The 16,526-nt window shown below is 44.8% G+C and overlaps 1 protein-coding gene and 1 pseudogene across 1 annotated transcript; one reads left to right on the top strand and one right to left on the bottom strand.

Annotated features, from left to right (window-relative positions):
• Positions 1–1,272: 1,272 nt before the first annotated feature.
• Positions 1,273–6,646, top strand: LOC147418660 (uncharacterized; annotated as a pseudogene).
• LOC147418661 (uncharacterized) lies at positions 5,385–5,817 on the bottom strand. Its single transcript, XM_086505698.1, has one exon. The coding sequence runs from the start codon at positions 5,721–5,723 to the stop codon at positions 5,385–5,387; it is 339 nt and encodes a 112-aa protein (XP_086361824.1). The 5' UTR covers positions 5,724–5,817.
• Positions 6,647–16,526: the final 9,880 nt, after the last annotated feature.

The raw sequence follows: 16,526 nt of genomic DNA, 5'->3' as shown, positions 1-16,526 counted from the left end.
AGAATGGGCCGTTATAGGCCGGTTACAGATGTCATATGAGGTTCCTAGGAATTCGGGTAGTTGTGCCTATAACGGCCCATTCTTGTGTATATAACTGTGTGATGATGTGGATTAATTATTCCCACAACAAGTCTGTCTCTCTTGGGAGAGAGGAGGCAATGGAGGAGCATCAGCCTGTGGATATTATCTCAGAGCCCGATCCTTTGAGTTTCGGCAAGGGGGTTGACATGTCTGTCTCCAATCAGCTGGAGAAAATTGCTCTTGGGAGAGAGGAGGCAATGGGGCAGCATCAGCTTGTGGATATTGTTTCAGCGCCGGATCCTTTGTGTTTCAGCAAGGGGGTCGATAAGTCTGTCTCAGATCTGGCGAAAATCGCTCTTGGGAAAGAGGAGGCAACGGGGGATAGATCAGAGGAGGATAAGATCGATCCAGAAGAAGAATGGCACCGCATAATCGACCACAAAGGAAGACACAAGACCGCGAAGGAGTTACTGATCATGGCGATGACGAGGTTTGAAGGGAAGTTTGACATGCTACGCAAGGAAGTTGAAGCGGTTGACACGAAGGTTGAAGAGGGCAAGCAGAAGCTGCTTGATGAGATGAAAAAGCAGGTTGCTGCAGTGAATGAGTCCTTGTCAGTGGTGGCTGAAAGAGCCCTCAAATCCAACTTTGGTATGTCTATTGAGCGCTTTTTACCGGGCTACTCAGCTTTGCAGCCAATTACAAGGCTTAAGCTCCCATATCAGATAAATTCGACTCTAGAGAACCTCTCGGCATTGTGTGAAAAGCCTGATGGTGCTCCTCGTCAACCTCCTAAGGAGGCAGAAATTGATATTTTTGTGAGACTTCAAGGTACAGACGGGGTAAATTTTTCCAGGCTTGGGAGTGGTGAAAAGGGCATAAAGGTAGTGGCCCTAGCTCTGCTGACATGCCTTTTACATATTACGCCATTGCAGAAGTGTCAAGGAGTATGTCACTTTGCAGGGAGGCACATGACTATAATCATCCAAGGAGGGAGCGCTCACCATTTAGTAAACTCCTTTACAAATTAGTACAGTTAGAGCGTGGTGTCATAGCTTGTCGCGCCTCTTTGATTAATGCCCTCCTGGTAGGAGCATGTGTGATTTCTCGCTTTTGCAGATTTGTATGAACCAGAGGTTTTATTGAACACTGTCTTTTCCCAATTCCATGAGGGTTTAGAAAACCTACGGGATCTGCACCAACAACGTCGATTGTGGCTGTGTGGTGAAGCCAAGGGTTCTCCACAGGCCAATGGCCATGCCCACACCATCAACACACATCACCTTGGGGGACGTCACCATGTACAAGAGGGGAAGTATGACGATGACACAAATCATGAAGAAAAACACTTGCATACACAAGGACATCAGAAACAGAAGGGACGGCATGCCATTTCGCATGGTGCATGTCGAAGGTGGATGCGCACCAAAAGCGCATGCCCACTTGTCTGCTATGGAGGCATTCAATATGGCAGCCCAAACCATGAAGGAGCCAATGGAGCAACTCATCTCCAACATCATGGAAGAGCAGCAAGTGGCGTTTGTTTGGACAGACAACTTAATAGGCTGGAGCGATGCCATTGCGAGCAAGTTTGGGCTGCCTTGGGTTTGCTTCTGGGTGGGTTCAGCAGCGACGTGCTCAACACGTATTCACTTCGCTGAAGTTGGCCAGCAGGGGACTGTTGACGACTATATATAACAGAACATAGATGTATGACTAGAAAACATAAGTATGAATCTTATCAGAGTAGAGTTGCAGAGACGATGAAGTTGACACATGACAGCTTGATCTGTGTAAACAAGTTCTGTATCTTATTGCTCACGTTCGTTAGTTATTTACAGGAAGCGTTCAGCCTTTTCATTTCAGGCTGTGACGCTTCGATATGTTCATTCGTTAATGAGTTTACATAGGTATATTCGATAATAATAATAGACTAGGATTTGTTTATTGCCAACACCCCCCCATAAACAAATACTCAGTTATTCTGTAAACTCCATCCCTGAAGTCTTTGCACATTTGTGGTGTTGCGGTGCACTAAGGCTCTTTGTAAAAATGTCAGCAGCATTTTCCTTAGTTGGCTTGTAGACCAGTGTAATATTTCTTGCTTCAACCTGCTCTCTCACAAAATGGTTAGCAATGTCAATATGCTTAAGTTTATCAGATTGTCTAGCCTTCCTGGATGATTCTATCGCAGACATAGAATCTGAATATATAGTGATTGGAATATTCACAAAGAAACCAAGTTCAGTTAGAAAGTTCTTGATCCACAATGCTTCCTTTGTTGCTTCAGAAGCTGCCTTGTACTCAGATTCAGTACTTGATAGGGAGATTGTTGCTTGACGCTTACTCTTCCAAGATATAGCGCCACCCGATAGAAGAAATACAAACCCACCAATTGAATGTCTCGACTTTCTATCTGTTGCCCAATCAGCATCTGTATAGCCTGTAACTTGAATACCATTGCGTGTATTATCTCTTTTAAAGGTAATACCAAAATCACGCGTCGTGTTTACATATTGCAGCAATCGTTCAGCAAGCATGAGATGTTCATGTCACGGAGAGTGCATATAGCGTGAGAGCATGCCGGATGCATAAGCAAGATCAGGACGAGTGCATGTAACTAGGTAGCGAATACTTCCAAGAATGCTTCTAAATTCTTTAGAAAGAGGATCATGTACCCATAATGCTGTATTTGTATTTAGTAAGTTATAGGTTCCTTGTTGTATGAGTGGTAGTGGTGTCCAGCAATGCTTTTTCATATTAGTGTTAAATTTCCTCACTATATCTTCTGCAAATTTTGCTTGAGTGATATGCAATGTATGTGTTGGGCGATGCCTAAGTACTTGCATGCCTAAGATGTAACTAAGTTCCCCCCATCACTCATGCGAAATTGAGCAGTAAGTTCCCTTTTTACTTGGTTCAGGAGATTGAGAAGTAGTATGGGTGGGATGTGTGGACTGTTGTGTAGACGGTAAATGAGCTCTTGAGTTACTATGAGACTAAACTCGAGAAAAGCTTGGGGCATTTGTGGGTTTAAATACGGGAGATTCATAATTTAGGCGTGTAAATCGATTATGAGGAACTCTCGGAATTGCAGTAGGTAACACCCTCTCAGAGGGCATGTGTGAATGAGTAGCCTGATGATGATGAAGACTTCGAGGTATTGAAGGGGAGGAAGGATGTGGGCGAAGACCAGCAATTGGGGAAAGTAGGACAGGAGACACCACTTCTGGGCGAGCAGGTGTAACAGGCTGAGATGCAAGTACTGGAGCGATAGGAGGAGCAACTAGTGGAGGTGGTTCACCAGGTATATGAGCAGGTTGTGGTACAGTAGAAGACGTCTCAACATAGCTCCAAGATGGGCCTGTAACATGAGACTGGCTGGGACCAGCAGAAGGAGAAGCATTAGTCGTTGTATGGGGCAGTTGCTCACTGCCATGAGGACTTACAATCAGCAAATGTTCTTGGCAAAGAATATCTCTGCTGAAAAAGAATGTTCTTGCTTTAGGGTCATAGATGCGGTAACCTTTCACTCCAAAACGATCACTGTATCCGACGAGAATACCTCGCTCAGCATGCGAGGAGAGTTTGTCACGCTTCTCAGGTGGAATTAGAGTGTAACAAGGCGTGCCAAATATACGAATATTAGAAACGTCAGGTTTCTCACCATACCATTGCTCGTAGGGAGTTTTATTGGGCAAAGTACGAGTAGGCAGTCGGTTTTATACATAGCATGCTGTAGCAGCAGCTTCTTCCCAGAAAGATTGTGAAAGTCCCGCAGTTTGCAGCATAGCGCGCACCCCATTAAGCAGGGTGCGATTCTTTCTCTCAGCCACCCCATTTTGTTGGGGAGAGTAGGGAACTGTAAACTGATGGAAAATACCCTCTTTAGTACAGTAAGCTGTAAACTCATTCGAGATATACTCACCGCCATTGTCAGTGCGAATGCTTCGAAGTTGCTTATTCAGCTGCCGCTCGACAAAAGTTTTGTAGTGCTTGAAATGAGTAAGCACTTCTGATTTCTTCTTGAGAAAGTACAGAACAGTGTACTTGGACCAATCATCAATAAACGTGAGAAGGTAAGAAGAGCCGGTAAGTGAAGTAGTGGGCATAGGTCCACATAAATCAGAATGAATAAGTTCCAAGGTACCTTTAGTCTTGCTCTTGGATCTAGGAAATTTGGTTCTGGTCATCTTGCCAAAGATACATGCCTCACATAAGGAAATGTGGCTCAGTTTGGGATTAAAGCCTTCCACCATATGGTGTGTTTTTAGAGTACGCATTGCTTGTACATGAGGATGACCCAACTGATAGTGCCATAGTAAGGTCTCCTCATCTTGAGTGCTATTAGCAGCATATAGCTCCATGCTAGGACGAATAACAACCAATCCTAGGGGATAGAGACGTCCTCGCTTGGGACAAATGAGGTGTGTGGGAACACCAGAAGGAGAAGGAGTTTTAATCACACAGAAGTTGTGTTGAAACTCCACTGAAGTAGCATGGCTTGTCAGTTCATTGACAGAAAGAAGGTGCTTCATTAAGCCGGGGACATAGTACACATTTGGAATAACAGTAGTAGCACCCGTAGGTAGCTGCAAATGTAAATCCCCTTTTCCAACAGCTTGGTATAAGGAATCATCTCCCAGGCGAACCTCAAGAGATGAAGTAGGTTGGTAGTCGTGTAACCACTCTTGGGTGCCCGTCATATGGTGAGTGGCACCAGTATCAAGGTACCAAGCATCAGCATCACCAGGTGGACTGGCTATCGCAGCATAGAGGTGCATGGTAGTAACATCTTCAGTCACATCATCAGCAGAATAGGCCAAGTTTGCATCCAGTCGAGGGCTGGAAGCATTACGAAATTGGCGTCTTTTAGTGCGACATTGTCTCTCAGTATGGCCTCTGCAATGGCAGAAATTACAGACAGGAGCATTAGTATTATTGGTGGAAGGAGAAGGTCGCATTGAGTTGCGAAAACAAGAGGGATTGAACAGCGGTTGCATTGAAGGACGTGATGTCCGCATTCCGGGTCGAGTTTGTTGAGTTGTTGGAGTAAACATTTGGGATTGACGAGGGTTGAATGGATGTGGTCGAAAGCGGAAGTTTGGGCGATAACCACCAGCAATCATGGCTTGAGGAGTAATTAGAGGGGTACTTGTGGAGGCTATGGTGTTTCTACCCCTGTTCCGAATCTGATCTTCCTGTCTTATATTTGCCAGCAAGGTAGTTAGCTTTAAGTTAGGTGTATTAGCATGCTGAGAAACAAAAGATTGCCATGAATCAGGTAAAGCTGCAAGCAAAATATTTACTTGGACCTCCTCAGGGAGGTGGAGTCCGGCAATCAGTAAATTGTCATTGGCAGCCTACCAAGCTTCAAGAAATGCCTCAGTTGTAGGGTATGAAGCCATCTGTATCTCATTGAGTTGTTTGTGGATGAGGACACGGGAGACAATATTGGTTTGTTGATACTGTGTCTTGAGAAGTTCCCACATTTCGTAGGCAGTTTCCAATGTTCGAACAAGTTGAAGTTGTCGATCACCAAGGTGCATGATGATCTCTGTTCTGGCCTTGAGGTCTTTCTTCTTCCACGCCGCTTTCTCGTCATCAGTAGGAGGTTGGGCACCGGCTGCAATAGGTTGTTTTGCAGGGTCAAGTTCAGATCCATCAGTGACCTCCCAATTTCCAGCTTTCTCGAGGACCATTTTGATGCGAAGACTCCACGGAAGATAATTACTGCCCTGAAGCTTTTCGATTTAGTAAAATTTTGTGTGTGGAGGAAGTTGATGCCGCAGCCATGACTTCTTGATAGGTCCGGATCAAATCAAGAGGCGAAGTCTGCAGCAGCAGGAAGCGAGAGGGCTACGAGAGCAGAAAGTTAGCAGTCGTCAGCGATTGATACCATGTTGACGACTATATATAACAGAACATAGATGTATGACTAGAAAACATAAGTATGAATCTTATCAGAGTTGCAGAGACGATGAAGTTGACACATGACAGCTTGATCTGTGTAAACGAGTTCTGTATCTTATTGCTCGCGTTCGTTAGTTATTTACAGGAAGCGTTCTGCCTTTTCATTTCAGGTTGTGACGCTTCGATATGTTCATTCGTTAATGAGTTTACATAGGTATATTCGATAATAATAATAGACTAGGATTTGTTTATTGCCAACAGGGACGAGGGTGCCCGTAGCAGGTAATTTTCGTGCTTGCTCTTGCTCCTGTTACTTATATGTATGTACATGCAACATGTATTGGAGACGTCTCTCTCTCTCTCTCTCTCTCTCTCTCTCTCTCTCTCTCTCTCTCACACACACACACACACACACACAGAATTACCGTTTTTCGCAGACAAGCAAGATGCGGAGGTGCCTACAATTGACGGCATTCTTGGGCCGCCTCCAAGGTGGCTTCATGACGTATCCAAGGTGTGGGATGATACGGGAAAGTTACAGTATGAGCATCTCAAGTATTTTTACAACGCTCACAAAGCGCGTTTTCTGCTCCTCAAAAAGTTCGTTGAGACAGGCATTGATTTCCAAGGGCTACGCCATCACCCTTGGAGCAGGGCCACTGCTTCCCTCCCGCTACATATTTCGAGGTCCGGACGTACACAACGCCAGTAAGCTACAAGGAGGACGACAGTTGTTGGAAGTACAAGCCCAATCGGGCATCAATATTGTCCGCCGCCCAGCACCCAAGAGGCACAACTCAATGATTGCACCTTTCCAGATCACGCCTGTTGAGGCTTATAAGAATGTACTCGCAATCATTGATCAACACGAGCAAGCAGTTATCGTGCCGTTCTCACTCTCTCTTTCTCTCTCTCTATCTGTGTATGCAGTCATGTAGAGGTGTGTATGGCCGCCATGGCCTTCTCTCTAGAATTTCCACATGGTATCAGAGCCGGAACGGCCCTCCCACCGCGCTCACATAAATCTGCTACGCACTCTCTCAAAGCCATCGCCAATATCAAAGCTATCGTCTGTTTCACTTTCATATTCACGTAAAATTAATTATGGAAGCCATGTTCCTACACCAAACCTAACACAACATCGCAAGCTTGTTCGGGAATGGTGCATCGAATTCTTTGACGGTGATCGTAGCATGGAAAGCGTGCATAAAATCTTGCGGAAAGATGGTGACGACCATAAAAGCGCAAGAAAAGATGCCGGGCCCATGAAGGTGACATCATCAAAGCAACCTGAGAAGAGAAGGCGTGCTAAGCAAAGAGCCGCAATGAAGATGAAGAAGAAGACCTGGGAATCCCAATTCTTCGTTCACCGTGGATAGCTTCGCCAATCTACTTATGCACCGCACGGTTTTCAAACCACAAAAACAGAACGCACTATTGTAGTTGCAGTTAAGCACAGTGTCAAAATAAAACCGCCTTTCTCTGTCATGCCACAATTGCGCTTGAGGGGGGGTGTTGGAAGTACAAGCCCAATCAGGCATCAATATTGTCCGCCGCCCAGCAACCAACGGGCACAACTCAATGATTGCACCTTTCCAGATCACGCGTGTTGAGGCTTATAAGAATGTACTCGCAATCATTGATCAACAAGAGCAAGCAGTTATCGTGCCGTTCTCACTCTCTCTTTCTCTCTCTCTATCTGTGTATGCAGTCATGTAGAGGTGTATGGCTGCCATGGCCTTCTCTCTAGAATTTCCACATGGTATCAGAGCCGGAACGGCCCTGCCACCGCGCTCACATAAATCTGCTATGCACTCTCTCAAAGCCATCGCCTATATCAAAGCTATCGTCTGTTTCACTTTCATATTCACGTAAAATTAATTATGGAAGCCATGTTCCTACGCCAAACCTAACACAACATCGCAAGCTTGTTCGGGAATGGTGCATCGAATTCTTTGACGGTGATCGTAGCATGGAAAGCGTGCATAAAATCTTGCGGAAAGATGGTGACGACCATAAAAGCGCAAGAAAAGATGCCGGGCCCATGAAGGTGACATCATCAAAGCAACCTGAGAAGAAAAGGCGCGCTAAGCAAAGAGCCGCAATGAAGATGAAGAAGAAGACCTGGGAATCCCAATTCTTCGTTGACCCTCGATAGCTTCGCCATCGACAATGTATCCAATCTACTTATGCACCGCACGGTTTTCAAACCACAAAAACAGAACGCACTATTGTAGTTGCAGTTAAGCACAGTGTCAAAATAAAACCGACTTTCTCTGTCATGCCACGATTGCGCTTGAGGGGGGGTGTTGGAAGTACAAGCCCAATCGGGCATCAATATTGTCCGCCGCCCAGCAACCAACGGGCACAACTCAATGATTGCACCTTTCCAGATCACGCCTGTTGAGGCTTATAAGAATGTACTCGCAATCATTGATCAACAAGAGCAAGCAGTTATCGTGCCGTTCTCACTCTCTCTTTCTCTCTCTCTATCTGTGTATGCAGTCATGTAGAGGTGTGTATGGCCGCCATGGCCTTCTCTCTAGAATTTCCACATGGTATCAGAGCCGGAACGGCCCTGCCACCGCGCTCACATAAATCTGCTACGCACTCTCTCAAAGCCATCGCCAATATCAAAGCTATCGTCTGTTTCACTTTCATATTCACGTAAAATTAATTATGGAAGCCATGTTCCTACGCCAAACCTAACACAACATCGCAAGCTTGTTCGGGAATGGTGCATCGAATTCTTTGACGGTGATCGTAGCATGGAAAGCGTGCATAAAATCTTGCGGAAAGATGGTGACGACCATAAAAGTGCAAGAAAAGATGCCGGGCCCATGAAGGTGACATCATCAAAGCAACCTGAGAAGAGAAGGCGTGCTAAGCAAAGAGCCGCAATGAAGATGAAGAAGAAGACCTGGGAATCCCAATTCTTCGTTCACCGTGGATAGCTTCGCCAATCTACTTATGCACCGCACGGTTTTCAAACCACAAAAACAGAACGCACTATTGTAGTTGCAGTTAAGCACAGTGTCAAAATAAAACCGCCTTTCTCTGTCATGCCACAATTGCGCTTGAGGGGGGGTGTTGGAAGTACAAGCCCAATCAGGCATCAATATTGTCCGCCGCCCAGCAACCAACGGGCACAACTCAATGATTGCACCTTTCCAGATCACGCGTGTTGAGGCTTATAAGAATGTACTCGCAATCATTGATCAACAAGAGCAAGCAGTTATCGTGCCGTTCTCACTCTCTCTTTCTCTCTCTCTATCTGTGTATGCAGTCATGTAGAGGTGTATGGCTGCCATGGCCTTCTCTCTAGAATTTCCACATGGTATCAGAGCCGGAACGGCCCTGCCACCGCGCTCACATAAATCTGCTATGCACTCTCTCAAAGCCATCGCCTATATCAAAGCTATCGTCTGTTTCACTTTCATATTCACGTAAAATTAATTATGGAAGCCATGTTCCTACGCCAAACCTAACACAACATCGCAAGCTTGTTCGGGAATGGTGCATCGAATTCTTTGACGGTGATCGTAGCATGGAAAGCGTGCATAAAATCTTGCGGAAAGATGGTGACGACCATAAAAGCGCAAGAAAAGATGCCGGGCCCATGAAGGTGACATCATCAAAGCAACCTGAGAAGAAAAGACGCACTAAGCAAAGAGCCGCAATGAAGATGAAGAAGAAGACCTGGGAATCCCAATTCTTCGTTGACCCTCGATAGCTTCGCCATCGACAATGTATCCAATCTACTTATGCACCGCACGGTTTTCAAACCACAAAAACAGAACGCACTATTGTAGTTGCAGTTAAGCACAGTGTCAAAATAAAACTTACTTCCTCTGTCACGCCACGATTGCGCTTGAGGGGGGGTGTTGGAAGTACAAGCCCAATCGGGCATCAATATTGTCCGCCGCCCAGCAACCAACGGGCACAACTCAATGATTGCACCTTTCCAGATCACGCCTGTTGAGGCTTATAAGAATATACTCGCAATCATTGATCAACAAGAGCAAGCAGTTATCGTGCCGTTCTCACTCTCTCTTTCTCTCTCTCTATCTGTGTATGCAGTCATGTAGAGGTGTGTATGGCCGCCATGGCCTTCTTTCTAGAATTTCCACATGGTATCAGAGCCGGAACGGCCCTGCCACCGCGCTCACATAAATCTGCTACGCACTCTCTCAAAGCCATCGCCAATATCAAAGCTATCGTCTGTTTCACTTTCATATTCACGTAAAATTAATTATGGAAGCCATGTTCCTACGCCAAACCTAACACAACATCGCAAGCTTGTTCGGGAATGGTGCATCGAATTCTTTGACGGTGATCGTAGCATGGAAAGCGTGCATAAAATCTTGCGGAAAGATGGTGACGACCATAAAAGCGCAAGAAAAGATGCCGGGCCCATGAAGGTGACATCATCAAAGCAACCTGAGAAGAAAAGGCGCGCTAAGCAAAGAGCCGCAATGAAGATGAAGAAGAAGACCTGGGAATCCCAATTCTTCGTTGACCCTGGATAGCTTCGCCATCGACAATGTATCCAATCTATTTATGCACCGCACGGTTTTCAAACCACAAAAACAGAACGCACTATTGTAGTTGCAGTTAAGCACAGTGTCAAAATAAAACAGACTTCCTCTGTCATGCCACAATTGCGCTTGAGGGGGGGTGTTGGAAGTACAAGCCCAATCAGGCATCAATATTGTCCGCCGCCCAGCAACCAACGGGCACAACTCAATGATTGCACTTTTCCAGATCACGCCTGTTGAGGCTTATAAGAATGTACTCGCAATCATTGATCAACAAGAGCAAGCAGTTATCGTGCCGTTCTCACTCTCTCTTTCTCTCTCTCTATCTGTGTATGCAGTCATGTAGAGGTGTATGGCCGCCATGGCCTTCTCTCTAGAATTTCCACATGGTATCAAAGCCGGAACATCCCTGCCACCGCGCTCACATAAATCTGCTATGCACTCTCTCAAAGCCATCGCCTATATCAAAGCTATCGTCTGTTTCACTTTCATATTCACGTAAAATTAATTATGGAAGCCATGTTCCTACGCCAAACCTAACACAACATCGCAAGCTTGTTCGGGAATGGTGCATCGAATTCTTTGACGGTGATCGTAGCATGGAAAGCGTGCATAAAATCTTGCGGAAAGATGGTGACGACCATAAAAGCGCAAGAAAAGATGCCGGGCCCATGAAGGTGACATCATCAAAGCAACCTGAGAAGAAAAGGCGCGCTAAGCAAAGAGCCACAATGAAGATGAAGAAGAAGACCTGGGAATCCCAATTCTTCGTTGACCCTGGATAGCTTCGCCATCGACAATGTATCCAATCTACTTATGCACCGCACGGTTTTCAAACCACAAAAACAGAACGCACTATTGTAGTTGCAGTTAAGCACAGTGTCAAAATAAAACCGACTTCCTCTGTCATGCCACGATTGCGCTTGAGGGGGGGTGTTGGAAGTACAAGCCCAATCGGGCATCAATATTGTCCGCCGCCCAGCAACCAACGGGCACAACTCAATGATTGCACCTTTCCAGATCACGCCTGTTGCGGCTTATAAGAATATACTCGCAATCATTGATCAACAAGAGCAAGCAGTTATCGTGCCGTTCTCACTCTCTCTTTCTCTCTCTCTATCTGTGTATGCAGTCATGTAGAGGTGTGTATGGCCGCCATGGCCTTCTCTCTAGAATTTCCACATGGTATCAGAGCCGGAACGGCCCTGCCACCGCGCTCACATAAATCTGCTACGCACTCTCTCAAAGCCATCGCCAATATCAAAGCTATCGTCAGTTTCACTTTCATATTCACGTAAAATTAATTATGGAAGCCATGTTCCTACGCCAAACCTAACACAACATCGCAAGCTTGTTCGGGAATGGTGCATCGAATTCTTTGACGGTGATCGTAGCATGGAAAGCGTGCATAAAATCTTGCGGAAAGATGGTGACGACCAAAAAGGCGCAAGAAAAGATGCCGGGCCATGAAGGTGACATCATCAAAGCAACCTGAGAAGAAAAGGCGTGCTAAGCAAAGAGCCGCAATGAAGATGAAGAAGAAGACCTGGGAATCCCAATTCTTCGTTGACCCTGGATAGCTTCGCCATCGACAATGTATCCAATCTACTTATGCACCGCACGGTTTTCAAACCACAAAAACAGAACGCACTATTGTAGTTGTAGTTAAGCACAGTGTCAAAATAAAACCGACTTCCTCTGTCATGCCACAATTGCGCTTGAGGGGGGGTGTTGGAAGTACAAGCCCAATCGGGCATCAATATTGTCCGCCGCCCAGCAACCAACGGGCACAACTCAATGATTGCACCTTTCCAGATCACGCCTGTTGAGGCTTATAAGAATGTACTCGCAATCATTGATCAACAAGAGCAAGCAGTTATCGTGTCGTTCTCACTCTCTCTTTCTCTCTCTCTATCTGTGTATGCAGTCATGTAGAGGTGTGTATGGCCGCCATGGCCTTCTCTCTAGAATTTCCACATGGTATCAGAGCCGGAACGGCCCTGCCACCGCGCTCACATAAATCTGCTACGCACTCTCTCAAAGCCATCGGCAATATCAAAGCTATCGTCTGTTTCACTTTCATATTCACGTAAAATTAATTATGGAAGCCATGTTCCTATGCCAAACCTAACACAACATCGCAAGCTTGTTCGGGAATGGTGCATCGAATTCTTTGACGGTGATCGTAGCATGGAAAGCGTGCATAAAATCTTGCGGAAAGATGGTGACGACCAAAAAGGCGCAAGAAAAGATGCCGGGCCCATGAAGGTGACATCATCAAAGCAACCTGAGAAGAAAAGGCGCGCTAAGCAAAGAGCCGCAATGAAGATGAAGAAGAAGACCTGGGAATCCCAATTCTTCGTTGACCCTGGATAGCTTCGCCATCGACAATGTATCCAATCTACTTATGCACCGCACGGTTTTCAAACCACAAAAACAGAACGCACTATTGTAGTTGCAGTTAAGCACAGTGTCAAAATAAAACCGACTTCCTCTGTCATGCCACAATTGCGCTTGAGGGGGGGTGTTGGAAGTACAAGCCCAATCGGGCATCAATATTGTCCGCCGCCCAGCAACCAACGGGCACAACTCAATGATTGCACCTTTCCAGATCACGCCTGTTGAGGCTTATAAGAATGTACTCGCAATCATTGATCAACAAGAGCAAGCAGTTATCGTGTCGTTCTCACTCTCTCTTTCTCTCTCTCTATCTGTGTATGCAGTCATGTAGAGGTGTGTATGGCCGCCATGGCCTTCTCTCTAGAATTTCCACATGGTATCAGAGCCGCAATGAAGATGAAGAAGAAGACCTGGGAATCCCAATTCTTCGTTGACCCTGGATAGCTTCGCCATCGACAATGTATCCAATCTATTTATGCACCGCACGGTTTTCAAACCACAAAAACAGAACGCACTATTGTAGTTGCAGTTAAGCACAGTGTCAAAATAAAACAGACTTCCTCTGTCATGCCACAATTGCGCTTGAGGGGGGGTGTTGGAAGTACAAGCCCAATCAGGCATCAATATTGTCCGCAACCAAGGGGCACAACTCAATGATTGCACCTTTCCAGATCACGCCTATTGAGGCTTATAAGAATGTACTCGCAATCATTGATCAACAAGAGCAAGCAGTTATCGCGCTGTTCTCACTCTCTCTTTCTCTCTCTCTATCTGTGCATGCAGTCATCTATCTCTATGTATGGCCGCCATGGCCTTCTCTCTAGAATTTCCACAACAGCGTAGTACAGTTAAGTGCCAATTTGTTCAGAGAGGATAGAAGCTGCTTGAGGGTCGATAATCGGGCCATGAGGTAGTGGGGCTGCAAGACGATGGTTGATGGAGTTGAGGGCTTATCGTTGACGAGCAGGAAGACGAGGAGAATGAGGCTGCTCGAAAAACTTAGGTTTAGTGTAATATCACATCTAATTTTTAATATATACCATTAACTTTTTAATTTACTTAAAAAATCTTCAAATTTACAAGTGCCATGGCAAAACTCGTTTTGTGAGATTCTACATGTTGTAGCACATGGCCACTGTCACAAAACTTAACCGTTGCGGCCAATTACACCGAGGAGTCAATAAGTGTGTATTGGCCAAGTGGGGGCATACTTGGGCTTATTCCAGTTATTACTGTTGTTGGGGTGTTATCATTGCTCTTCCACCCACACAATATGCAGGCTCTCTCTCTCTCTCTCTCTCTCTCTCTCTGGGGTGTACTGAGGAGTGCAAACAATGGAACGTGAACGAGATATACTTGCAAAGAACTACAATAGTCATTGTGTGCATGTGTGTCTGAGAGAGGCTAATTTTGAAAGGAATGGGATAAAGAATTTATAGGTGTGGAAGAGGAGAACAATGCCTGCAAAGGAAAAGTGCAATAGGATATGAACTTGAGAGGGTTTTTGACTAGCAAGATGCTTATTGTTTCTTTGCACTCCTTTTATAGGCAGCAACTGAGTCATTGAGGATCTCATTGTTGTGGACCAACCTAATGCTCCTGCATAGCCATGTCACTGTATTGCACCGAGAACCAATGGAAGCAGTGATAACTGAATAGATGAAAGGGAGAAGGGGCTTGCTTCACACTATCTACATCAAACATCTTTTCATGGCCTCGAACTCCACAACTACCATTGCTCCTACCATACTTCAGTGTGTAAGAAGGCTTGCGACAACGAATGGATAAGCTGGCTGCAGAATTTGATGTCTTCGACTTTGAAGAGATGCTAACGAAAAGACTCAATCTGCCAAGAAGAGGAGGAGGTGGAGCCGACTCCAGCTTGCATGTTGAAGAGGAGATAAGACTGCTGATGAGGATGGAAGGGTGGACAAGGTTCGATTGAGTGCATTTTACTATAGTGTCGTCCAGATTCTATCATCTCGTTTTGCTGCTTGTTTTTGAATATGTATATATGTATATATATATATATTTCTCTTATTCTAATACTTACGATCGCATGTGGCATGACTTTCTAAATGTTGCAATAGAGATGCCAATTGTGATTGTGTGGACATTGGTAGAGCTTTTAAGGAATATGCACCACTAAGAAGAAGCTTCAATGATGATTGGCCTAACCTTCGTGGACAACACTTTATGTTTAGACTGAGCTGTTTGTTTGATCTCGGTTGATGCTACGTTTTCAAATCTATCCTTACAATACTCAAACCTCTTTGATAGGTTGTTTGTGCATTTTCAATTCATTGTAGATAAATTGTGAGTCGTGAATGAAATTTTGCGTGCTAGAAACGATAGGCCATTTGTCTATCTTGCCCATCTCTCTATCCAATGACGATGCATTTGTGTGATTTGGGGTCCAGCTTCTTGCGTAGCTCTTTAGGGATATGTAAGAATGTATTGATCTTTGTGTGTTGACAGGGTATCAATTGGCATATATTCAGTGATTTCATTGATGTAATCAAGATCGGATGATTACGTAAATAACTTTAGTATTTACACAAAAAAATCACGTGATCACGTTAATTGTTAACGTGACTTTGATTTTGACCTGCAAAAACCTATAGAACTGGTTAGCCCTCCGGGATTTTTTAATTTCCCTACGGGACCCGCCAGGCTCTTTCATTTTCCCGGCGCCTGCAGTTGCAAAGCGTTTGAGAGAAGAGCTCGCCAAAAAGGGTGGCAAGAGACGACAGATATATAGCTATGTGCCTTCGAATCAAGAGTTCCCAGAGTCAAATATTAACTCCGCAGATCTTGTATTGGATCCAACTAACCTTGGAGAACAACCTATGCAAGGAGAGGAAATTCTAGGCATTGTTCTTTTTAAACGTCACAATGAACGTGGACTTTGTCAAATGCGTCAAAAATCATTACATCAAAGCTTTCGAGTGCAGTCTCTAGAAGAAGCAGAAATAGTACTCGCCAAAGCAATATTCTTTACTGAAAGTTCTTTGGTCATGGTAGACAGCAATCATTGGAAGGCTGCTTGGAAGAAAATCGGTGAGTTTGGTCAAGGATTTTCAGGTCCTTCTTATCACACGATAAGAAATGTTTTCTTGGACAAATATTACATCGAATTCAAAGACCATGTTGGCAAAATAATACTTGAAAATATTTCGCTTTCAGGATGTACGATTGTGAGTGATGGCTGGTCAAATATTCAGAGAAGACCATTGATCAATGTAATGCTGGTGTCCAAGGGGAGAAACATTTATAAAGGCGATTGATAGTTCTGGTGCAATTAAAAGTGGCAAATACATTTGTGAGGTCTTGATTGATGTAATCAAAGAAATTGGTGCTGAACATGTCGTTCAAGTTGTGGTGGACAACGCAAAGAATTGTAAAAATGCCAGTAAATTAATAAAGAAGTGCTTTCCGCATATTTTTGCCAATGGTTGTAATACGCACAGCTTGAACTTGGTGCTGAAAGATTGGTACACTAGCAAAGAAACCACATGGTTCGCCAAAATAATTGATACAGCAAGTCAGGTTGTGAAATTTATCTTGAAACGACAGAGAGTGCTCAATTTGTATAGGATGCGCATGTCAGTGATGCTGAAACTTCCTGTTGAAACTCGGTTCTGCACATACTTT

Source organism: Adiantum capillus-veneris, chromosome 29 (assembly GCF_014529385.1).
Source record: "Adiantum capillus-veneris isolate H3 chromosome 29, ASM1452938v2, whole genome shotgun sequence".
NCBI classification, from domain to species: Eukaryota; Viridiplantae; Streptophyta; class Polypodiopsida; order Polypodiales; family Pteridaceae; genus Adiantum; species Adiantum capillus-veneris.
The sequence above is the reverse complement of the archived record's forward strand: the minus strand, read 5'-3'. Positions and strand labels throughout refer to the sequence as shown.